The 26,233-nt window shown below is 40.6% G+C and overlaps 1 protein-coding gene across 3 annotated transcripts in view; it reads right to left on the bottom strand.

Annotated features, from left to right (window-relative positions):
• Positions 1–689: 689 nt before the first annotated feature.
• The window catches only part of prrc2b (proline-rich coiled-coil 2B), a 34,768-nt gene continuing 9,224 nt past the window's right edge, over positions 690–26,233 (bottom strand). For 2 of the 3 annotated variants that reach the window (XM_067408395.1, XM_067408396.1), the window contains exons 7-29: positions 25,779–26,059; positions 23,184–23,311; positions 22,938–23,101; positions 22,766–22,853; positions 22,197–22,350; positions 21,084–21,420; positions 20,547–20,710; positions 20,240–20,444; positions 17,371–19,558; positions 15,535–15,713; positions 15,128–15,243; positions 14,886–15,027; positions 14,724–14,800; positions 14,210–14,491; positions 14,021–14,122; positions 13,536–13,728; positions 13,363–13,457; positions 11,335–11,459; positions 10,929–11,169; positions 6,483–6,647; positions 6,150–6,229; positions 2,666–3,047; positions 690–827 (exon numbers count right to left, since the gene is read on the bottom strand). In XM_067408395.1, the coding sequence (XP_067264496.1) occupies positions 2,672–3,047; positions 6,150–6,229; positions 6,483–6,647; positions 10,929–11,169; positions 11,335–11,459; positions 13,363–13,457; positions 13,536–13,728; positions 14,021–14,122; positions 14,210–14,491; positions 14,724–14,800; positions 14,886–15,027; positions 15,128–15,243; positions 15,535–15,713; positions 17,371–19,558; positions 20,240–20,444; positions 20,547–20,710; positions 21,084–21,420; positions 22,197–22,350; positions 22,766–22,853; positions 22,938–23,101; positions 23,184–23,311; positions 25,779–26,059 (5,882 nt within the window). In that variant the 3' untranslated portion in view covers positions 690–827; positions 2,666–2,671. The remainder of the gene's footprint in view (positions 828–2,665; positions 3,048–6,149; positions 6,230–6,482; positions 6,648–10,928; positions 11,170–11,334; positions 11,460–13,362; positions 13,458–13,535; positions 13,729–14,020; positions 14,123–14,209; positions 14,492–14,723; positions 14,801–14,885; positions 15,028–15,127; positions 15,244–15,534; positions 15,714–17,370; positions 19,559–20,239; positions 20,445–20,546; positions 20,711–21,083; positions 21,421–22,196; positions 22,351–22,765; positions 22,854–22,937; positions 23,102–23,183; positions 23,312–25,778; positions 26,060–26,233) is intronic. The other variant, XM_067408397.1, reaches the window with a different exon arrangement.

Genomic DNA, 26,233 nt, shown 5'->3' with positions numbered 1-26,233 from the left:
AATAATGTCCTCAAATTTGGGTTTAAACTTTTTTTTTATTGAATAAAAGGTGTTTTTTAATAATAATAGAGCAAATAGGCATGATTGCTTTATTATATATATATATATATATATATATATATATATATATATATATATATATATAAAAGAAGTTAAAACTCCATGGTACCCAGTAAAAATGACTAAAGCCTCACATTGGAGCTCATGTTGATCTGCCATGTCAATCAAAACCTGGAGTCCAATCAGCTGGCTCGGTTTGGCAATGTGGGCAGGAGCTGAAAGAGGAGATGCGCTTCTTGTTTTGCTGTTTGCAGACTTTGATGGAGAGAGAGAAAGAGTGAGACAACCGGGATTCGTTTGTGACTTTTTTTGAACCGTTATTCTTCACTTTTGAAATGTCAAATAAAATGTAAATAAATAAAGCTGATCTTGAAAAGTCTGCGCAGAAAAGTCCAAAACTATTGTGTCTATTTATATATATATATATATAGTATACATTTATATATAGATATTCATATCTCTCTATGTGATGTTTATTAATGTATTCCGATTCATTTGTGGGGTTGGTGATCCTGTGCGTCAGTCCAGTGAGAAAGAGAGAGAGAGCAAGAGAGGAAGAGGAAGTCCTACAGACAGCCGGGTCATGTGATCATGAGGTCCATTTATCAGGCTTTGCCTTCCTCCACTTTGACCGACTGTGGTTTGATGGCTCCGGTTCGGGCAGCTTTGACCTGTACTGACGGCAGCTGCTCTTGTAGCTTGCTGGGAATCGCTGAAGAGCTCTTGGCGTCGCCGACGGCCTGACGCGCATCACGCAGAGCCTTGGCCTGTACCAAACACAACAGACGCCTTACAGTCACTTCATTAACACAAGTCAAAGCTTTGATTAAAACAGCTGCTTCAAATGACTACCCCTGAACACAAGACTGGGTAATATGCTGAACAAAAAGAAAACATACATGGTGAATTTAGCATCAATTGTGCTCTTTATTTCATTAAAATGGTTTCTCTGAATGCAGGTCATATTTTCACTATGAATTATATGCTGGTCCATTAAAATAATTACATATTCATCCATATTCTCATTCGATTCTGATACTCATCATTGTTAATTTTATAGCATTAAAGTGGAAGGAAATGCATTGCACATGTTTGTCATTTTTATACTGTACAAATTAAACAAAGAACAGATTTTACCAGCATATTTTATCAGCAACACTTTACAATAAAGGCTCTATTTGATAACATTAGTTAAATATAATAACTGTCAAGAGATTAAAATTTACATGTGCCAAATAATTAAATCACAGATAAATTTTTCGGAAAATACCACCCAAAAGATTATTATTAACATCACTGTTTTAGATGAGAAAAGCACTGAACAGACCTTACAAAAAGGAGCTTTAGAAAGAAATATTTTCAACATTACACAAACTTTTAAAGCTACAATGGGTCATAATGTTTTTTTTTTTCTGAAGCTGTAACAGAAGTGGCATTTAGATTTAATATGAATGAAAAATTAAAATATATTCTTAATATGAAACTAAAACTGCCAGTAGGTGGCGGCAGGTCTTAACGAGGGAGTCACTGAATAATTCATTCAACCGATTCATTATAACATTCAGAAATGTAGCCAGTAGGCTTGTTCGAGATGCGTCGGTGCTGAGCAGACCCATCGGCGTATGACATCAAAGTACCGCAAGAGCAATTGAAGAGCAAACGACTCCTTGTGCTTTTGAATCCCTCTTGCGGTACTTTGATGTCATGCACTGATCGGTCTGCGCAGTGCAAATGCATCTCGACTTATGAACGAGTCACTGAATCACTCGCTGCAGATTCATTCAGGAAAGAAACATCACTGTGTGTCACTCGGAGACACAAAAGTTCTGCTGCGACTGTGTTTGAAACTATTTACATTGGCCAAATTGAACAAAGACAGACAATATTATGTTTAAACTTTAACAATTGTTTATTGAACTATTGTATATCACATTTGCAATCATGCAGATATTCGGGGTAAAACAGCACTCTTGCTCAAGTGATACTGCTAAACTATCATATGATATACATATAGGACAAAAAAAGGGCATCTTTTGCCCCTATATTTAGATTTTTAGTGTTATTTTGAATATTTATTGGACCCGAGTTAACTAAAAATTAAGTTACTAACACTAATGTTAACAAAAATGAAACACATTAGCAAACATATTGTTCATTGTGAGGTTACGCATGAAGTAGCATTAAAGCGTCAGTTCACTCAAATGAGAATTATGCCATGATTTACTCACCCTCCAGCCATCCAAGCTGTATTTGATATAGATATATTTAAAAATATCCTTCTTACAAACTTTAAAATGGTAGTGAACCGGGGGTGAGACTTTGAAGGGGGGAAAAAGCACCCGTCCATCATAAATATAATCCATTGAGGGCGAATAAATAATGGGAAAATTTTCATATACTATTGGGACCTTTTTATAAAGCAATGCCATTTTCCCAATCAACGCTGATATTAAGCACCCAGCCCTAATCAAGCTCTTCCAGCATCAGGTCTCAATCATTAGACATAAAGCTTCATATTTACTGGTTTGCACCATGGTTTTGACATTTCAGAAAAACATGGCACAGAATGAAAATAAGAAAGGAGAAGTGGATTAAATGAAATTACCTATGATCACAGTGGGTGGCTCACCTTCATCCCGTCCTCAGGGCCCTTCCCAGCAGGCTCAGGGTTGGAGGGGGGCGGCTCGCGCCCGGGGCCGGGGTAGGGCGGAGAGCGGATGATGACCTTGTTAACCTGCATGACGGGCCGCTGGATGGGGTTGGGGAAGGGGCCGCTGGTGGGGGGTCTCATGTGCATGACCATGCTGCCCTGAGGGGCCGACACCTGCAGCAGAGCACAGACGGGTCGGCCACATGTACCGTGAGGTTTACTAAAGCAACGAGATGCTGCGCTGAATACCTGCTGCGTGTAATGTCCTGGAAGAGAGACGACAGCTGTAGGGGCTCCGGGTCCAGAGGGTTTCCCGCTAGGACTGGCCGAACCGGGTCTGAAGGGCAACAGAGAACTCATCAATGAGCAAAGATGTAGGAAAGCATTCCTGTAACTAAACACTCAAACAGTCAGCAATTTAATTATTGATTAATTCCAGTTCTTTTTGAGGTGCATGTCTGTTAGGCCACATACACACCGTAAAGTTTCAGGAGTAACAACCAAATTTAAACACAGGAGTGAATCTCTTAAATGATCGCTCCCGAAACTCTGATGATTGATTCAGATCTCATCGGGCGGAACAACTTTCAAATTCTAAGTCATATGCCAGCCCAACAGGAAATCGATATACTTTTCCTAGGGGAATCATCCAATCGCAACCAAACTCAGTCAGCATGAAGTCAAGACACTGAGGATGCTAAATTGCATATAGATTTTTGATACTTAAAAAGGTTTGGCTGTGGCATTGAAACAAATTTATGGCAGGAAAAGGGAAATGGGAAGTGTGTTATAACTTCTGCATATATTACCTGATTTTGATTAAACTAAAACTGTGTGATCATTGTAGGAGGCTGATCACATGGATGTGACCTTATTTTTACCCAATTTGTTTGTTTGAACATGCCAAGACATGGCAGATGTAAATGTAAAAGGAGTCTTGATATCTTAAACGCTGTTGCCATGGCAACACAAACTTTTATAATATTTTTGGATGTTTTTGAGGCTCTTAGCACGCTTCAAATTGCATGATACTTGACACGTCAAAGTTGTCAGCCGGTAGACATGGGCAAAGCCTTATAAATGGGCAGGGAGGAGGAACTCTATAGCGCCATCTTTTGGCAAAAGTTGGGGAGGTTAGTTTTACCAACAGTCACCAAACTCAGAACATATATTGTTCTCATCAAGCCAGACAACTTTTTATTTTATGGTCATTAGCTCCGACCAACAGGAAGTCAAATATTTTGGTTTGAATGTGGATTTTTTTGAATAATCAGGCTAAGAGTTTTTAAGTACTCATCGTAGGAGATTCATGCAATCGCCACCAAACTCGGTTAACATTAAAGACACTGAAGATGCTAAATTGTGAACAATTATATGATATCTCGAACAGTGTTGCCATGGTGAGGGATTAAATTAAAGACGAAAAAAAAAAAGAAGGAAACAGGAAGGGTCTCATATCTTGTAAAATCATTATTTGATTTAAATTAAATTGCCATGCACAGGTTTCCTTAAGCCCCCAGGGTGGTGGTGGTGCCAGTGGTGCTGGGGCTTGGCCCGTCATTGCTGCTTGCAGCTATATTTTAGTCTTATTTCAATACAAAGCATTTGGATTTATTTTGGTTTATTATGGGCTTGTAGTTCACCGTTTTTTCCTATCAAGATCTGGCAACACAAATTATTTGAGGTACAACAAGTTAAGTTTTCTTATTATTATTCTTTTGCTATTGAAGTCTATGGCATTCCATGGAACTGTTTGTGGGAAAACTATGAAATTTGGCACACTGATAGAGGGGAGTCTGAACCAGAGCAATTTTGGAGTGTGTAACTCAATCCCTCTAGTGCCACCAACTATCCATATTTGCACTTGCATCTATTTTAAAAACCTCTGAACCATAAGGGCTAGAAACAAATTTATTTTTTCCTCTGATTTCTTGGCTAAAGACGATTTGATTGTTTCTCGTCCTAGACGGTTTGAGCACTTTTAACCAAAATTGGCTCAGATCATCTTCAGACTAAGCTGGCAAAAAGTTTAAGAACTTTTTGATAAACCCAACAGTTCTCAAATAATACACAAACAAAGAGCACGGCAATTGGATGCAAGGCTACAGCTCATGTTTTAGATAAATCTTGGTACATGTTATCACAAGCATGATCTGAGGCTACATGCAGCGCCACCTGCTTGTCAAGAGATTAAAAAAAAACAATTTGATTATAACTTATGAACAGTTTGCCAAAAAACCTAGAGCAGCCTCTTTAGATTAAGTCGATTTATTCAGAATTTTCCCATGTCAGCCATTTTGAATTTTGCCATAAAATGCTTTATTTTATGAACGCATTAGTGCAGTGTTACAGAACTTGGTATGCGTCATCGGGACCATGCCCTGAAGGTATTCTGAGTTTCGGAACAGCACCACCTTCAGCTCAAAATGTCAATGAAATTTTTAAATAAAATACTAAGAGCATTTTGTGTTTAAATTTTCATTTTTTTCCACATTTCATTTAATCATTTTAATGATGCCATATTTGGATGAACTTACTGTCTGCCATTTTTAATTTCTTTGAAAACCTTTTTTAAACTCAGACGGTCCAATTTTCACCAAAATTGGCTAAGATTGGATCATGCTGGCAAACATTAATTAAAACCGTTTTCATTCAACAGTTTTCGAATAACGCATCAACAAATTTGATGGCATTGTGCCAAGCTGATTCTGAGGGTGTAACTCTGCAATGCGTTGGCATAATAGGCTTGTTCGAGATGCATCGAGGCTGCGGCAAACAATTGGCGTATTACATCAAAGTACCGCAAGAGCGTTTAAGTACCGCAAACTACCTTTTGAATCGCTCGTTGTACTTGATGTCATACACCGATCGGTCTGCACAGCACTGATACATCTCGAACAAGCCTAATGACACCAAACTTTGCATGTGTCATTATCTCCACAGAATATCACTTTGCTAACAGCATCACCTATTGGGTCAAAAATGATAAGCAATTTAATCCCATTACAAATGACAGTATTTGATTTTTCAGCCACTTTTGACAAAAATGATCTAAAAATGTCTTTCATTTCAATTGCAGCTCTGAAGCCCCCAGCCATGCTTGTATAACTCATGCCTTTTTTGATTGATCCTTTAATTGCTATATTTGTAAATACAGTTGTACTACCTGCGTTTTTCAGAAGTTACCTCTGTTCAGAACAGGATTAAGCACTAAAAGGTGAACAGACAACTGTATTTAGCTGCAGTGTGTACATGGCCTTAGTGTTTGTTTAACTGTACTGTAATTGACACTATAGACAGTGTTCACAATAAATAATATATAAAGTTACCCGTACATTGCCGGCAAATACACTTAATACTTGTCAAACAAGGCTCTTGATGAAGGTGTGAGACTTCAGGTCATTGTACTGTAGGTGGAGTGTGTGAAATGTCCGCTCACCTGTAAGAGCCGCTGGGTATTCCAGGTGAGTGGTTGGGCTTATCAGAAAACTGAAATCCTTTCATGTCCATCTGGGAAGGCTGCAGGATGAACATGATTTATCAGATACGGTGTGTAAATAATACAAAGACAGACATCGGACGCTGAGGGATGTTCACATGCATTAAAGTTGCATAGATTGTAATCAATCCAATCTGACTTCATTTTAAAATTTGTTTATATGAACCCTAAACATAGCAGTCCGATTCACACATTTGAGTACATGTGCATTGCATGCATTCTAAATGAAACTTCAGTGCAAGCGCCATGTTCTGATGTTTCCCCATCACTCACCTCCCTGCTGCTCATGATGGGCGGCTGTGAACCGGGAGGCATCATGCGGCGCGGAGCTCCTACAGACAGGTTCTGGTTCTGCTGGAGCTGGATGGACTGGGGCAGAATGAGGTGCTGCTGGGCCGAGCCGTATCGCAGCTGAGATCCGGGCATGGGCACCGTCACCTGAACACACAAACCAAAGTCAATAGAGTAGCGCCATGTTTAAGTTTTGACAGGAATGGAAAGGAGGCTGTGAGGGACAGAATACAGGATCGTACTGTTGTTTAACAGCATACTGATTGTTCAGCTTATGAAAAATTCAGTAGACAAAACTTTATTAAATATTTTTGAATGTTGTGAGCTGTGAAAATTAAGTGATCTAGAACCTTTATACAGTGAGCGCCATTGTAAACACTCTACGTCTGTCATGTTTAACTCATTTAATCTGCGTTGAATATGACGTATAACCTGACTATTGCATTGTGTGCATGTCCATTGCAAACCAATATTATGGCCTTATAAAGTCGGTTAATTTTTTTTTCAGATTAATTTTTTTTCCTGGATTTTGATGTACTGGTTCAATTAAATGTTAGCACCCAAAAAGCAAATCTAATTGAAATTGTCAAACTTATACAATTATTTTTAAATGTTTTTTTTTTTTTTTTTTTTTTTTTTACAAAATACATTTTTACGGCCCTACGTAATGAGTTTTATTTTTTTTCTTCAATTCTGCTTTATTTTTCCCAAATTCTGTGTTTTTCCATTTTAATTTTTCTGGATTCAGTTTTAATGGTTTAACCCTCTGGAGTCTGAGGCTGATTTGGGGCCTGGAGAACTTTTGACATGCCCTGACATTTGTGCTTTTTTCAGTTGTTCATAAACATATTAATGGAAAAAGTGTCATTACACTGTATTCAGCACAAACTAGGCTACAATAATATGTGAGGAACATGTATGTACATGTTTGTGTTTTTGAAGGAATAACATTTATGCGTGGTTGTTGAAAAAACAAAAAACTTAAGTCACTGAAATAAGGCCAAAAAAAGTATAATAAATCTGTGTTCATAAGACTTTAGGGTATTGGAGGTTGTAGACTAGAGTTTTTGCTTCAAAATTATGTAAAAATTATGCTGCCTACTCCTTCATATTTAACAATATATTGATTTAGTTTTTGTAAGACACTTTTTGCCAAGAAACACAGTATGCAAGGAGGCGTGAATCACCACTGAAAATGGGCCATTCTCACCTGAGAAGACAAAAGAATTGGATAGTAATGAGCTGAAATGACTTGCATATTAATGAGGCATTTCAGTCAGGTAGGCTGTGAAAAAAAACCTTCTGTGATGTCTCAAGCTCATTATGATATATGAAACATACAGAAAAATATTATTACAATATAAAGTAATGGTTTTATATTATACTTTAAAATATAATGTATTTCTGTGATGCAAAGAGTCTGAATATAGGCTTTTAGTTTAAAAGCATGCACATTTGGAGAAATATTGGATTCTCATATGCTTGTGTCAATTTTCTATACAGAGGAGTTATTTTTATTTAATATTCACTGTCATTACTATGAGCGCTGGTGTTTTCAATTCATCCTTGAAGTCGGAGGGCGCTCTGTGCATTTTAGTCCACAAATTCATCTAAAAGAAGAAGAGGCTATTCCATGAATGGAGTTTCCAATACATACAGCAGCAGGAGGGCGCTAAAGAAACAAAAACTCATCTAAACTTCATCTGTAGAAGACAAGTAAACAGGAAGTAACTGCATGTCTTCTAGAGATCGCTAACCATGACTTTTACATCCAGATAAACACTTTTCAAGACAATAAATACACGATTGAGATAATAAATGCATGTATTGACTGAATTTGCGTCTGAATAGCGCTGGCTCCGTGGGCGTGGCCGCATTAGCAGATAATGAGCTGAATCACGGATTTCTGACATGGCTCTCTTTTCATACAGATTACATAAACAAAGAAGGTTTGTTTTCGATTTGACTTACATGATTTAAAACCTGACATCTTAACGTTTTTTTAGACATAAGTGTAATTTTTTTGTCATTAGTATTCACTAAGTTACAGTTCATTTTCTGAGAACTATCAGATTGGAGTTCGTTCAGAGGGAGAGGAGAAATCACGCATCATGTTAGTTTTCTTTATTTTACAAAAAGCACAAAATTCTGTTTTTACTCTGAGTGTACACAAATGAAAGAAGACATTCCACAGATTAAAATGGTGTATAACTCTTAATTGTATGTGCAACATTGACGGAGTATTTTGAGTCTCTTTCACACTGATAAGAAAAAAACCACGGTGGTATCGCCGGCGATACCGTCAGACCTCAGAGTGTTAAATAAAACGAAGCAAGCAATTCATAAACTTTAACAACTGCATTTGTTATTATACTATTACAGGGTATCTGCAGATATGAACAAGTTAAATTTAAGACATGAAATTTAAGACCTAACCTACGATGGAAACACACACATTATTTTATATGTGTGTGTATATAATTGTTATTATTAAAGAACCTGCGAAATGTACTGTAAAATGTAATTTATTCCTGTGATCATTTTCAGCATCATTACTCCAGTCTGAAGTGTCACATGATCCTTCAGAACAATTACAATTTGATTTGATACTCAAGAAACATTTATGATTATTATCAATGCTGAAAACAGTTGTGCTGCTTCATATTTTTGTGGAAACGGTGATATTTGTTCGTTTTCTTTGAAAAACAGGAAGTTCAATAACAGCATTTATTTAAAATTATATTACATGTATTTATCAAATATATTATTTATTAAAATATATTCTGTAACATTTTAAATGTCTTCACTCTTCACTCACTTTATCACTTTAAAGTATGACAGATTAAAGTATTAATTTTTGTATTTTTTAAATCTTACAGGAAAGGTTTAAATTGGATTTCCACAATTTTAAGCAGCAAAAACTGCATTTTAACCTTCATAATATAAATAGTGAATGTTTCTTGAGCAGCAAATCAGCATTTCTGAAGAATCATGTGATACTGAAACTTCTCTTTGTAAACAACAGAATTAAAAATCATTCTAAATGCAAATTTAAACATCACAAGCAAAGTAGCATTTACAGTTAATCGAAAATGAAAACACACACCTGCTACAGCAAGCATGCTATATAATTAAATCACAGCCGTTGCAAATTATATATTTAATTCCCAACACATTCATAAAAAAAAAAAAAAGTTACCGAACACGTTTCAGCGCCGATTCTACTCGCATTTGGTGCGTTGAGCAATTTGAACTCTTTTAGGGACCGTTCATATGTCGTGTCTAAAAACGCATGGAAAACGCGTCGGCGCCGCTTTCTTCTTTCCAAAGCGCTCGGGCGCTGCGGTGGCGTCTGTCGTTACTACGCAACCATGACGAGTTTGTTTCAGCAAATCATATATGGATTACCAGCACCGAAAATCACTTTCAGTAGCTTTGCCACGGCAGATTTATTTAAAAATGTGTATCCGTGTACAACTCTGATCAGATATTCCTACATCTTTGCTGAGCTTTGTCCTACAGATGGCGCCGCGCAGCGCTGGACCATTCCGTCGGTGACGTATTAGAAAACAAAACATACATAAAACATTTTCGCAGTAATTTTACGAACGCACCCACAATAGCCTAGTTTATGTATCTGTTCGTTTTTTTAATAAAAATGACTAAATTAAAAAAATTAAGACTTTATAAAGCCGTGATAAGACTTTTTAATACTTTTCAAGGGTCTTAATTTTCCCAAAATTGATTTATCACCTTTTAATACTTTAAGACCCCGCGGATACCCTGTATTATACCATATGAAATTTTTCTGGATTTATGATCAAAAATGGTGGCAATCAATCAAAGGACACTAACAACTTAATAAACCTGTGTGATCACATGAAAAATTAAAAGTTCTTTATTTTTTTTGCCAAAAAAATAATTCTGCAAACAAAGGTTTTGTGTTAAAACATAGAAGAAAAAGTGTGATTATTCAGTTTTAAGATTTTATTATTATTACTATTTGAGAAGTTCTACTGTAGCATAGTTACATATTTCTGTTACAATATCTTCAAGTTAAACCAAACTTTTATTTTGGCGGGTTGTGGTGAAGAGCTGTGAGTTTCCGTGTGTATCTACCAATAGTTTTCCCTGATGAAATGCTGCTGAAGACTCTCAAAGCAGCTCTGGACAAAGTTGTGTAGTACAGCAAACTGAGACAGACGTAAGATTTGCATAGCAGATTTAAATATATGCCCTTCTTTTAATTTCTTTGACACCGTGTTATACATTAAATTCCATTTTTTCCTCACTTAATACCGTGATTGTCTGTTTTCCGCATTGCAGAAATCATAGGGCCCTGCAATAAAAGCGCTGTTGACCGCACATCCCACATTAATGCCCAACATTTTTTCTTTCATGTGTGTGTCTGTCCTGCGGTGCTCTTGCCTGAATGAGCTGCGAGTCCATGAGCTGAGACGTGCTCATCCCAGCCGCCTGGTTCATGGGCCCGTCGTACACCAGCTGCTGGCTGCCGTTCATGGGCTGGTAGTGAGATCCTGACTGGGGCTTGACCATGTCTGACGGCTGCATGCCGGGAAAAGCAGAATACGGCCCTTTGAGAGGCGCTCCACCAGAGAGCACCATGGGACTGGGCTGAGACAGGTTTGGGTGCATGTACACCTGAGACCTGCAAGAGATTCAGCAGAACATTGTATTCAGACAAGGTCAAATTTATCAGTTGTTTGGAGCAAGTCTTTATTATTATGACTGCGCTACTCTTCTTCAATTTCCATGCTTTGTTTACGATGAATGAAACTGAATGATAGACACGTTACTGTGGCGGGAGAATTACCTGAAGGGAGGCATGGAGTTGAACATCTCTTGGGACTGAGAGACGGGCAGAGCTCCTCGCAGACCCAGCTGAGCCTGAGCCTGCAGAGACGTGTGCAGAGAGATGGGGATCTGCTGAGGGGAGGCCTGCACACACACAGCCCATGAATTAACCCTACTGAATCATATGATGCATATCTAAGGCTTCTAACTGATAAAAATCATTGCTGATAAACCTGTCACACACTCATGGTTCAAGTGTCTGTGCAGTGATATCTTTTTATCAAGCAAGCACAAGAATAACTGATGTTGTTGGTAATATTACTGGACTGAAGCAGCTCAGGTTTCTTTATTATCCATACATTTTTTAGAAAAACATGATCATCAAGCTTTTGAGGACAGTTTATTTGTTCATCTCTCAATCATCATTCTATTGAATTGAATTACGTTTTAAAACTACAGAGCTTTGATTATAAATCTAAGCATTTAAATATCATCTTACTAAGACATTATTGGCAGATACTGATATTTATAAGCATTTTATGTAAGTATCTGCTATATTATAAAGATAGCACTGATTTACAGCATCAGATTTTATCTTACATTTTGTCTATATTAATAGCTATGGAAACTTGTTTCCACCACAAAAAAAAGAAAAAAGAAAAAAAAAGTAGTCGACTTCTCACAATTCTAACTTTTCTGACTTTTCTCTGAATTATTGAGATATAAAGTCAGAAGTGCGAGAAAGTGTCAAAATTACATGTTTTAAAGTCAGAATTGCGAGAAATAAACTTTCAATTGCGAGATAAGTAAGAATTGCGAGAAATAAAGTCACAATTGCGAGATATAAAGTCACAATTGCGAGAAATAAAGTCACAATTGCGAGTTGTAAAGTCACAATTGCGAGATATAAAGTCACAATTGCGAGAAATAAAGTCACAATTGCGAGTTGTAAAGTCACAATTGCGAGAAATAAAGTCACAATTGCGAGATATAAAGTCACAATTGCGAGATATAAAGTCACAATTGCGAGATATAAAGTCACAATTGCGAGAAATAAAGTCACAATTGCGAGAAATAAAGTCACAATTGCGAGTTGTAAAGTCACAATTGCGAGAAATAAACTTTCAATTGCGAGATAAGTAAGAATTGCGAGAAATAAAGTCACAATTGCGAGATATAAAGTCACAATTGCGAGAAATAAAGTCACAATTGCGAGTTGTAAAGTCACAATTGCGAGATATAAAGTCACAATTGCGAGAAATAAAGTCACAATTGCGAGATATAAAGTCACAATCGCGAGATATAAAGTCACAATCGCGAGAAATAAAGTCACAATCGCGAGATATAAAGTCACAATCGCGAGATATAAAGTCACAATCGCGAGATATAAAGTCACAATCGCGAGATATAAAGTCACAATCGCGAGATATAAAGTCACAATTGCGAGATATAAAGTCACAATTGCGAGATATAAAGTCACAATTGCGAGATATAAAGTCACAATCGCGAGATATAAAGTCACAATTGCGAGATATAAAGTCACAATCGCGAGATATAAAGTCACAATCGCGAGATATAAAGTCACAATCGCGAGAAATAAAGTCACAATCGCGAGAAATAAAGTCACAATCGCGAGAAATAAAGTCACAATTGCGAGATATAAAGTCACAATTGCGAGAAATAAAGTCACAATTGCGAGAAATAAAGTCACAATTGCGAGAAATAAAGTCACAATTGCGAGATATAAAGTCACAATTGCGAGAAATAAAGTCACAATTGCGAGATATAAAGTCACAATCGCGAGATATAAAGTCACAATCGCGAGATATAAAGTCACAATCGCGAGATATAAAGTCACAACTGCGAGATATAAAGTCACAATTACAATTACAAGATATAAAGTCACAATTGCGAGTTGCAAAGTCAGAATTGCGAGAAATAAACTTTCAATTGCGAGATATAGTCCGAATTTTGTATATAGTACGACTTGAGCCAAAAAGTTTAATAAAGTTTAAAGATGGCTGATATTTTTGGTGCCGACACGTACCTGCTGGTAGCTCGGCTGCTGAGTCAAGGGCGGCACGAGCCGTGGCTGACTAGGAAACACATGGCCGTCCAGATACAGAGGAGGGATGTGACTGCCTGTGACACACACAGATAATTTAGAGACGCACACAATCACTGCCCGTGACAGAGTCAGAGATGAACGAGAAGACAGACCTTGCATGGAGACAGACGGAGCGACAGACGCCACGGGCATGGGCGGCATAGACACTCCACCGAAGGAGCTGTAGCTGACGCCGCTGGAGGAGCCCACGCTGCAGGCCGGCTGAGCCCCGGATCCGGCGCCGCCTGGTGAGCCCTGCTCCGGAAGAGCCTGAGAGTTTTCCCACGCCTTGCGCGCCGATTCCATCTGAGGGCGACAGAGAGCGACGCTGCTGAGGAACGTTACGGATGGACACAAGCATTCGGAAACAACAGCGATGATTCACATGTGCTTTAGTTTATGTGATTCTAGCATATCTGAACATGAAAATAAGTATGTTTTAGTAAATTTCTAGAATGATGAGGGCGGGGCAACCTGTCACTCACATGAGATCCACCAATAGCAAATCAAAACCATGCAATCAATTCCCCACGGACAAAATTAAGCCCCGCCCTACATTTGTTCTTGTTCCGTTTCACCTGGATATAAGCTGAGTTACCTTGAGCGTGAGGTCGGCACTCGGAAAGCTGATGGGGTTGAGGTTTATTCCGGGCTGCAGGTGGTCTCTGCGGAGCATCGGGATGGCTTGAGTCAGGCCCGCCTGTGTACACACAACAACAACAACAGTAAACGCTCCACACTTCTATACACAAGGTCAAGAAGACAGACTCTGCTCTCATGTACGCACATTCCCAGCGAGTGCATCCTGCAGCTTGGTGACGGGGTTGGACACGGGCACTGGCGTGGACCCCGGAGGCAGGCTGAAGTCGGAATCCTTCGCACTGACACCAAACTCAATGGGCGGCACAGGAAGGACGTTGTCCACGTGAATGTCCACTCCGTTGACGGGGGTGATGGGTCCCTCCAGGCGCTCCATGCCCTCAGAGCCCTTGCGGTTCTTCAGCGATCGCTCATTGCCGATGGGGCCGGGTTTGTGTTCCTTACTCTGCTCGGGTCCTGCATCTGAATCCTGGAGGACAGAGGGACGTTAGTCTCGGGATCAAAAGGGATCTGTCAGCCAGTACATACTATAATATTACAGGTTAAAAAAATTGGCTTGTTTTGTTCACGCATCAACTGAAAACAGCAAAGACTAAAATATTGATTCGTGGGATTTAATAATCGGTATCAGTCAATTAAATCGAAAAATCAACCCAGCCCTACAAAAACACCAAGAGTTTTTCTTAAATAATGACCTGCACCTCTGAATTGGGTTCGCTTCCGGTGTAGGACACCTGTTTTGTCCATGAATCGCCACCTGACGACTGGACAGTCAGAGCTTCAGGAGGAAAACAAAAGTCAATTAGAATCAGTCTCTGTTAAGAATGATACACAAGACTTTATTACGGTCACACCCTTTTTACCTGTGCTGTTCGTCTCCCAGATCTCGGTTCCCAAGTTGTTGGCGGAGAGCGTCTCTTCGGGTTGCTCGATGGACATGCTACCCTGCTTCTTAGCAAAACGGGGAGGCATTTTCGAAGCAATTGTTCTGTTCTTCACCGAACCCTTCAGGTGCACAAACCAATTAACTTTAACATCCAGTCAAGCGACACTTCATGCAGTTACATAACAGAATCTGTGACCATCAGCCCAAGTGATTACTTACTGGAGGACCCTGATCCTTTCTCCTGCGGTCATCATCCTGTGGGCGGCGTTGTTTTTTGGACAGAGCGTCCTGGAAAACCTCTGGACTGGGTACAGATGCTCCAGAGTCACTTTCAACTGTGAAGAAACACAAATGACAAATGACTAATGCAATGTGCTTCAATTGTTGTAGATTTATAGCACAGCACTGATAAATTATTAGATATCCGTTAACAGAATGGTTTCATGAATCGCTATAACTGTACATAACTTCAATACACCATTAACACCACTAGGAGCAGAACTTTTTGCACTTTGGACACATGTCCAGAGTGCATTAGTTTTATTCTGTCTCAATGGCCTGATGTCAATTATTCTGCACTGGAGAGGCACTTCTATCGTAAAAATGAAAAAACATTTGTGGCTCACTTGAGTAAGTGTTCAGGTCATATTGAGAGAGCTGCTCTGTCATGTCCCCCTTCATGTTTCTGGGTTTCATGTCTTTCTCTAGAATCTTTCCCGTTGCTTCAGCCGTGCTGGTGTCATCATTCTGCTCCACTCCATACACAGATGCCGAGGTCAGGCCGGGGACCGATTCTTCTGGAAGTCTGCACAGAATGAGTTAAAAGTATTAGTTCACTTCAGAATTAATTTCCTGATAATTTACTCACCCCCATGTCATCCAAGATGTCTTATAATTAAGGTTTTTGAGGAAATCATTCCAGGATTTTTCTCCATATAGTGGACTTCACTGGGGTTCAATGGGTTGAAGGTCCAAATGTCAGTTTCAGTGCAGCTTCAAAGAGCTCTACATGATCCCAGACGAGGAATAAGAGTCTGATCTAGAGAAACCATCACTCATTTTCTAAAAAAATAAAATCATGTACTTTTTATCACAAATGCCCATCTTGCACTGCTTGGCGATGCGCCACGCATTACGTACTCATGTTGGTTTTTCGCCCTACCACGGTACTTCCACCTACATTACAGGAGACCTTTCCAACATGATTATGTAATGCGTGGTGCAAGAAGAGCATTTGTGGTTAAAAGTATATAAAAGTTAAATTTTTTTAGAAAAACATTGATCATTTCTTTAGACAAGACCCTCATTCCTTGTCAGGGATCATGTATAGGGCCCTTTAAAATCTTTTTAAATTTTTTCCCAAATTCCGTTTTATTTCCCAAATTCCGTTTTTTCCGTTTTAATTTTTCTGGATTCCGTTTTTTTCTGTTTTATTTATTTTTTGACTCAATTTTAATGGATAAATTAAATTTTAGTAATCAAAAAGCATGTCTAATTTATTGAAATAATGAATCTTGTCCAATTTACCAACAATTTAATAAAAGTTTAACAAAAAAATTACATTTTTTTTTTTTAGGGCCCTCTATCCCCTCAAATTTTATTTTTACCAAATTCTGTTTTCTGGATTCCATTTTAATTGTTTAATTCCATTTTAATAAATCAAAAAGCATGTCTAATTAATTGAATTCTTAAAACAAAAATTAATTAAAAAAAATATATATTTTTATGATTTTTTTTTCCTTCAGAAGTTCTGTTGTGTATTTAAATTTTTCTGGCAATCAAATGAAGGCATACCATTTAATTTATCTTTTAAATCATGAAATTAAACTTTTTTGTCAAACAATGAGCTGCACAACAGAGCTTTACCGTTAAAATTAAAACATGGAAGAAACACCAAGATTAATGTTTAAAATATATTTTAATAATTTATGAAACTAATTTATCTAAATTCTACTGTACAACAGTAATATGTTTCTGTCAAGTTAAATCGAACTTTTATTTTGACGGTTTGCCTAGAGCTTTGAGTTTCTCTGTGTTTATGATGGTAGTTCTCAAACGAAGCGGTTAAATAATGGTGAATCAACTTTCAGAGCAGCGACAGAGGACGAAAACACCGCGAGCATCACACGTGCTTCAGCGTGCCTGCTTTTAATTCATTCATCAAAAATTTGACAAATTCCGTGACATTCCGCATTATATAGTAAATTCCATTTTTATGAATGGATTCCGCGTGGAAATTATAGGGCCCTACATGTAGAGCTCTTTGAAGCTGCACTGAAAATGACATTTGGACCTTCAACTTGTTGGTAACCAACATTACTTACCATAAAATGTAACATATTACTACTTTTTTAGGAAGTAACAAATATTGTAATGCAAACACTTTCCCCAAACACAGTTCATAAGTGGTACTGGTTTTATCTCATCTCAAGATTCTCAGCGCATGTTCTAAAGAAACGTACCGTTTGCTGTTGGAAGCAACACCGTTCTGCCAGCTCTCGTTTCTACCGGAGGAACCCACACTGGACTGCGTGTCTGTTGAGCGGGTCATCTTATTGTTTTCCATTACAGACACTTCACTCTTCCGGTTCTGTCTGTCGACCACTGGCCGCTGGCTGGAAAAGCTCCGTTTGGAGAGCTCTCTCTTCTCAGAGCCGGGATCACCGTGACCCACATCTGCAAGCGTGTCGCCATGTTGCCCCCGTTTCTCCCTCCAGTCATTGAAATCACTGTTCTCCGAGCCGGTTTCCCAGTCCTCGCCTTGACTCTGACCCGTGATGTCCTGCGGCCGTCCTCCAGGATAGTGGTTGGGCCAGTGTTCCTCTGGGCCCTTGGGCCGACCCGGCCACTGATTTGCGAAGTCTCCGTTAACATAGTCTTCGCTATTCCACTGACCTCCTCCTTCACGCTCTTGCCGCAGACGCCTGAAGCGCGGAGGTTTATCCTGGCGCGGGGGACGGCGCCTTCTCAGGGGCCGGTTGTCGGGATTATCGCCATCAAGGTAGCAGCCTCCTTCTCTGTCCTCGACGCCATTCTCTACAAAGGAGCTGTTAAATTTAGGAGTGTACTTCAGGGGCTCGCGCTCTGATGAGCGTTTAGAATAGGAGTCCGTGCCAAAGTTGTAGCCATTCTCCTGCGTGGGGGCACTTCCAAACTGTGTTCCTCTGCCTCTCCATGTCGAAATATCCCTCGAGCCAAATCCACGGTTGTATCCAGCATTGAGTCGAGGGGGCAACGACCTTCCAAACACTCTTGCCGATTTTGCCTTGTCCCTGGAATCACTGTTGCCGCTCAGATCGTCTGTGTAGACCTTGTTGGATCTCCATGACTCCCTGTCGGCCCTCTTGACCTCTCCAGGTGCAGGATACGAAGCCTCTCCATTCTCTGCGACCTTCTGCCGCGGACGTTTAGGCAGTTCCTCATATTCCGAGGCCTCGCTGTGCGTCTCACTCACGTTGCGTCTACGGGGTTTGCCTCGTTGCAGATCCTCGCTTCTAAAGTCTCTAGAGCCACGTCCGCGTGCGGGTCTCTGCGTACCTGTGCTATTGTAGGCTCCTCGGTTGCTGTCGCCCCGTCCTCCACGAGCACCACCTCGAGAGCTGAACTCTCTAAAGCCCCGGCCTCGTCCGCGACCCGCTCCTCTGGCCCCAGCGAATGCCTGCTCTTCATCAATGAATATCCAGTTGTTGCGGCGCGGAGCTTCTCTGCTGTCAGCGCCATCCACAGACTGAGACTTGACACTATCCCAGCAGTTCTCCTTGTGCAACTCTTCATGCAGGTTGCTCGTTTTCTCCATCTTCGGAGCTTCCGCTTGTTTCTCCTCAGGAGAGGAAGCGCGTGGTGGGGCGGAGTGCCTGTTAGACAGAAGTGGGCCGTCTTTTTTTAGATCATAGACGTTGGTGACCACTTCCTTCTCCAACCTGTATGGGACCGGCTTCTCCTCAGGCTCAGATTTGGGTTTCTCGTTCTCCTTGTCTTCAACCTTCAAGGGCTTCAGCACAGGTTTCTTGATGGGTCCCGTCCTCCTAAGAGTTCTGCCGCTGGACTCAGATGGCTGGCTAATGCTGCTGCTGCTGCTCGAACCGTGATCGGACCACTGGGCCTGACAGCCGCCATCTTTCCTCAAACTTGCGTCCTTTCTCCAGAAATCAGAGTCGTAGCTCTTCTCCTTGCTGTCGAAGGCCTCGTCACGGGACTCTACACTTTCCTTCTGATGTCTACCAGAGGACACATCCCTGTGCTCGCCATCTCCAGGATGGGTCCTGCTGAGTATCTGATGGGACCCTTCATGGGAAGCTTCTCGCTGTGACCCGAGCGACACGTCTGAGCCTCTGCCTTGGCGGAAGCCTTGATGTGGCAGTTCCTCCGCTGGACTGTCTGTGCGGTCATGCCCACGGTCTTCATACGAGTCGTGTCTAGAGCATGACCTGTCGCTCCTGTCATCCGCCTGAGCCCTCTCGCCGTTCTCATGCTGTCTCTGGTAGGGTGGAGTGAAACTGCGAGCAGAAGAGTAGCTGTCTTGGTTCCACACTTGGTATGGCTCAGTGGATGGTGCCCTCCTCTCCTGATGCATGTTGGGATGGCAGCCTTCATCAGAGGTGGAACCAGGGCTATTCAGGTGATCTTGCTGAATGACAGGTTTCACCAGACCTTTAAAATAAAACAAAATATCATTATAAGAACATGTTCTGAAGACCACACAGAACTCAATACCAGCAGGGCCAGAACCAGCAGATTTTTGAAAATTGCTCATGTTTTGAGCAAAATTTGTTATTTGCAACAATAGTAACGGTGGGAAAATACAGTGAATTATCCAATTGCAGTTGTTAAGGAAGGCTCAACTAAAATGTTGCAAAGACAAAGTTACAGTGAACATTGCACTAAATTAAAAGTTCAAATGTTACAAATAAGTTATAATATTGATGTTTTAAATACTGGTTGCACTAAAATAATATTATATGTTACAATAAAGTAACATTTTTTGTACTTTTGTTTTGTCTTTCATCTCAGTATTTCTATAAGTGTTGTATAAGGGTTATGTATAATACCAACCCTAAAATGTGATGAAACAGTTTAAAATGTGTTAATAACTGGGCTGATAGAGGCTATATAAGAATTTTCAGTATACACATTATCCCACCGGTCACAATTGTGACAGACCATAAAACCATTTTTCACACACTTTTCCATAAAACTTTCAAAAAATAATTATTGATTATTTCAAGAGGTTACTAATGAAACATCATTTGGATTTTTTCATGTCTGGAAAAAATTTGGGATTAATACTTTAGGTTTGATCACATCAACACCACCAAAGATGTTATCATTTACCAGTAGAGTGAACCCCAGGAGGATAGAAGTCCACTGGAGAACATCCCTGTGCCATGCGGGGATCCATGTAGGGCGGCATCATCATCCAGCGCGGGTCGAAGCCCAGGACATGAGGAGGGGGGTAAAAGCCCCTCTGCGGATGAGCAGAGCTGGACTGCGTGGGGTGACCCGACTGCTGCCACGGCGGCATCTTATACACCTGCTCCTAGAAACCACAGAGCGTACACAGATTATGAAATGAACCCAGAGATGCTTATAGTGGCTGTATTAATAACTGTTACTGGCAGGATTAGTGGTAAAAGCTCACCTGCTGCTGGTGCTGCTTCTGGAACCGGGGCGGGACAGGCTTCTGGTGCCGGCCGTAGTCTGGGAGGGGAGAGGTGGACTCCGGACCATCGTCTTCATTATGGTAATTACAACCTTCATCTTTGTAATCCTGACTGGAGGACTCAGCTGGCGTATCCGACACTTCTGTATTCAGTGAGATAAAGCGTTAAAAGCAGCAGCAAATAAATCTGAAGGAGTTTTCTCACCTGGGTTCCATCTTTGGCTTGCTTAGTTGGCATTTATAAGACATTTAACGGGGTCAGGAACTGCATTGTTTTCTGGGGTGCACTTATAATGTTAGTATGCTCTTTACATCAGAAATCATTATAGAAATTTAAAAAAGCATTTTTCCTACCCTGATTTTAGCCCTCTGATTTGAACTCTAAATTTCTTGTTTCTAAAATCACTGCCACTACAAGGGAAGCTGCAACTTGAGACAAATCTTACGCTGCACTCAAAACCAGCCCAATTATACAGAACTACCTAGAAACCAGCTAGCATACATAAACAAGTATACCTTTAGCGCCGTACTGCCAGCCCTCCTGGTGGTGTTTGGATGAACTTCGGCCTGGCGACTGCGTCAGCAGCTCTTTGTTGTCTGCTTCTCTCAGTGTTTCTCCGGAGCGTGAGGGTTTCTCAGTTTTGCCAAATTTCTCATCCAGTTTTTTGAGTTTCTCTGCACAAGCAGCCAGTCTCTCTTCACGCGCTCTCCTCTCCTCCTCCTCACGTCGTCTGCGTGCCCTTTCCACGGCAGAGAGGTCGGCAGAGACAAACTTCCCTCGAGGAGGCGCCTGCCGCTGGGGCTCCTCCTGCTCCTCGGCGGACTCACCGTTTCCACTGCTCTTCTGCTGGTGCTACAAATCAAACAACAGAAGATTAGATCTCTTAGGTGTGATTTAAACGTTTCATTTAAATGTTTTTTTGAGTGATGAAATTAAAAGTGAAGCACTGTGTTCATTTACAAGGGAGCAGCTCATGATCCGCTGGTGTTTTCAGCGTCTGTTCTGCTTTAAAGATTATGCCTCGATTATGTTTTCACTTTTTTAAACTTTAGTGTGTAATGTTGCTGTTTGAGCATAAACAACATCTGCAAAGTTACTACGCTCAAAGTTCAATGCAAAGGGAGATATTTTCTTTTACAGAAATCGCTTTTAAAGGACTACAACAAATGGCTGGTAGAGACTATAGCAAGCTTCTTTCCGGGTTAGTGACATCACAAACCCTAATATTTACGTAAACCCCACCCCCGAGAACACAAACAAAGGGGGCGGGGCCATGTTGGGCTGCTTTAGAGAAGAGGAAGAGTTGTTGTAGTCAAGTGTTGTTGTCATGCCGTCATTTTACGCCAGACTGCTTCACAAACGAGGGTCAATTCAATGCTGGATTTGCACAAAAGATTAACATGACCGTTGAGCAACCGAAGCACAAGCCGTTTAAGCTCCGCCCTCTTTTGGAAAGCGGGGAACAGCAGCTCACTTGCATAGCTCACACCCAAATAGGGGCAAATTTGACAAGCTATAATAAATGATCTGTGGCGTATTTTGAGCTGAAACTTCACAGACACATTCTGGGGATACCAGAGACTTATGTTACAAAATTACAAAACATGTAAAAGGCCCTTGAGTGTTACCGGAGATTCTGTAGAGGAGAGTCGTCCATTGGTCTTTCTGGATGGTAAGGGCTCCGGCTGGCGCGAGTATGGTTCCTCCTCAGGGTCGTGTGGGAACGCGCCGTCACCGGAGCTCTGAGATGAATGCTGATCCTGATGGTTGTCCCAGTCATCCCTGCAAGACACGAGAGCCAGAATGTGCTTCAATCCCAACAACAGCCGCTTTTCCACTACGCACTGCATTAAACTAGAGATGCACCGAAATACATTTTTCTAGCTAACTATTGAGTTAATGTTCACGGATTTTCTGAGGTAAATGTGACATTACATAACATTCTCAAGCTGTTTTATTGACATCTTTCTGCGGATGAAACACTGATTGATTACATGAGACATGATTCATTTCAGTAAGTTATTCTGTATCTTTCAACAATCCTTCTGATGTTCATTTATGTTTATTTGGCCCAGCCCTAGAAATGATTTCTGCCTTCCAAAACAGTTTCAGATGATATAGACATTCCAGTTTCGGCCGAAATATATTTCTTGCTGAAATTTTGGTGAATCACTAACTAAAACATAGGAAAACTCACCATATCTTGTTCTTCTCACAGGGGGAGTGATCTTCCTCATCATCACTGAATTTGAGCTTCTCGCTATAATCCACTTCCTCATGGAGACCTGAAGATCAGACATCAGTCACAATGAGTGCATTGATGAAGAATACTCATCTGCTGCTGCTAAAGAAAGCCAACGATCACTCACCCGCCCAGCCATCTTCACAGTCATTGTCTAGTTCATCGAGGTCCTTCAGGTCATCAGGGTTGATTATGGCAGGACGGGGCGCTCGATCTCCCGGGCGGCGGATGGGGCGAGCGGAGGGCCGTGGGGCGTTTCGGGGGAAACGGTTTTCTCTTCTTAAATCACCACTGCGAAAACAAAAGCAGCAAATTATAGAGGACAGCAAGCTTTCCTCAATTGTGCATGATTATTGATAAGCGCAATGCTTACTTGACAGGCTCTGGCGCAGGGAACGCTGGTCTGAAGTTCAACCGGGAATCAAAGCGCACGGGGGCAACCACAGCGGTCGGGGCGTGATCCGAGGAGCCCGGGGCATCACGAGTCTCTTTAGGGCACATCTGACAAACAAAGAGCCAGCAACCATTTTCAAAGAAATCACAACACACATCCAGTTTCTAGTATGAAAAGTATTTGTGTGCTGTGTTTAATAACTGATATGCTGGCCAAATACGTGCATTTCAGCGCATTTTAAAACAGACAGAAACATACTGGGGCAGCATATCTGCAGTTTTTAGAATCAAATTCAAGACTTTTTAAGAGCTGCTCAAATAACATTAATACCATATGGGCGTGGTCGTGCGAGATCTATGGTAACATTCAAAAACAAAGTAAAAAAAAAAAAAAAAAAAAGATAAACCTCAAATTTCAGCCTTTGAACAATTTAAGAAAATGGACGAGTAAAAATAATAAATTATTTTAATTATATTAGTTTAAAAATAATTCCATAAGTAGTAGGTGGCGCTTATATATAGGGCTGGGTATCGTTCAAAAATTTTCGATACCGAGACGATACCGATACCTTGACTTCGATACCGATACCTAAACGATACCTTTTTCGGTACCAGTTTTATAAAATATGTTTAAACAAGATTACATAACCTCAAAAAAATCTTTGGTTTTATATTTTAACTTTGTTGACTTTTTTTCAGACTCAAAGACTCATCTCCTGAGCCACTGCGGGGAATAAAAAAAGCAAATTAAAAAATTTACCCAACACAATAAATCAGTGCAAATAGTTTTAATAAAGTTTAGTTTTCAATGCAAAAATTAAGTATGTGAGGCTCTTTTTTAAATCACTCAGCAATTGTTCTTCAAAAAATTAATTATTATTAACAAGATCAAAGTGGAAGTAAGAGTGACGCAAGTTCGTTGCGTCTTACCGTGAAATAAGAGTTCTGTGTCTTTATTAAAATCAACACATTAATGATTCATCTCTCATCCACCCGCAATTAATTTGAATGTTATTTTTTTTTTTTATTACTTGGCCCGACCCGCAAATTATCCGCAGTATCAGGAGGACGCTGATACCTCTTTTTCAGCAGAATTGTTCGCGTTCTGGAGCCAGAGCCTGTGCTCGTGCAGGCGAACGAGCCTGTCACGAACCGGTCGCGTGTTTCCATAGACTTGAGGGACGAACGCTGATGTAAAGCTGCTGTGTGTTGTACCTTAGACTACAAAAAACATTGCGCGTTCCGCTGTTTCTGCAGGCAGTGCTACACTTTTGTTTTCTGTTAACAGTATCTGTAGTGAACCGGCTGCTCACATAAACAGCCGTTTCTCACCCGTCCATTCGGAGATAAACTGAAAACGAAACCGTTGATTCACTCGCCCTCTCGCACATAGGGTCTCTCTCGCGCGTATAGTTTTATATATTTAGATATAAATAACAATGTAGCGCAACGTTACTTGCTCCTCAACGAGACAGCGAAAGCATTTCTCCGCCCCTCTCCTCTGCTCCATTCTGAGGTACCGAAATTTGGTACCGAATGACAAGACACTTTTCGATACTCGGTAGTATCGAGGCAGTTCGATCGGTACCTAAAAAGTATCGAGTTCGGTACCCAGCCCTACTTATATAACAGCAGAAATACAGCGGTTACCCTGGTACTTTTTAGAAAAGTGGCAAGTTTGCAGGTGTGATATGGTGAGCACCTCACACACAGTTCTCGTCACATGTGCACCAGAAAGATTCATCCTTGTCTCTGCGCTTTTTCTCTCTGAAAGTTATGGTCGATAAAAATGTCTGTAGTTTTAGTCCCCTCACACAAACGCTCATCAACGCGGGTGGCTATGTTTGTTGTTGCTCTTGTTCAGGTCTTCTCATTTCTTTTTTTTCCCCTTTGAAACAATGGCCCGGTTCAGAGTTGACACCTTGTGGACAAAGTAAAGTAGTGCATAAAAGCACATGTGCGAAGTGCCTGTACATTTTTGAGGTTAGAAAAATTGGGATGCGCACATACACTGCACTTTCTGTGGTGATAGCTACATTTGCCTCGCCTAAAAAAAAGTATATTTTGGTCTTAATATTTGTGCTACTTTTGAACGCAAATTATAATAAAAGTATGTTCATATTTAACATGACGCATGCCACACATTTAATGCTGATGGTCCAGGCGCAGCCCTCGGGTCGGCTGTTAAGTACCCCGGCTATATATTAAACATTGTCAATTGATTGATTGGCATAAATGCACGTTATTCACTGATCATGAACTACTCTAAAACCATAAGCCTGTAGAACAAGCAATAATGTCGTGTTTTTAAATTCAAATGTGCAGCACCCAAAATTAAATCACCTTTTGAAGTTTAATAATCATATTAGGCAATAAGGCGATTCCTTTTATTTTGTCCACAAATTTAAAACCTCTTGAACTGATAATTAAGACTTTTCTTATATCGTTTAAGATTTTTTTATGGTCTTAAATTTGATAAAACTCAACTTAAAACTTTGAGAGAGTGTCCCCGTGGGCCGTTCAAAAGTTTTAACTGAAAACATTTGCTCCCCAGATCAGATGTGTGGAGACTCACGAAGGCAGGCAGCATGTCGTGGTAGGTGGTGGTGGTGTGGTGCTGGTACTGGAGGGCTGATGGGGCGGCTCTGCGCTGCACGGGCTGAGCGGGTCGCAGCGACGGCTCCTTCAGATCAGGGGACTGAGCAGCGGCAGTGGAAGGGGGCGAGGAAGAGGGAGGAAGAGGAGTGCTAGCCTCAGCTAAGCCGTTGCTCTTGGTGTCCGTGTCGCAGGGAGGAGCAGCAGACAGCGCTGGCGGCTGCAGGTTCCTCCCACCACCCTCCCTCCAGCTCGACACGTCTGACAATGACAGGAAAGATCAGATCATTAAGACATTATCAAATGATTTTAACATTTGCACATGAACAAAGTGCAAAGAGAACAGTTACTCATAGTAATACAGAGATTGACTAGTGATGCACTGAAAGCCATTGGCACAAATATTTTTGCATTGATTACAGCATTAAGTAAACT

Source organism: Chanodichthys erythropterus, chromosome 13 (genome assembly GCF_024489055.1).
Source record: "Chanodichthys erythropterus isolate Z2021 chromosome 13, ASM2448905v1, whole genome shotgun sequence".
Classification (NCBI taxonomy): Eukaryota; Metazoa; Chordata; class Actinopteri; order Cypriniformes; family Xenocyprididae; genus Chanodichthys; species Chanodichthys erythropterus.
The sequence above is the reverse complement of the archived record's forward strand: the minus strand, read 5'-3'. Positions and strand labels throughout refer to the sequence as shown.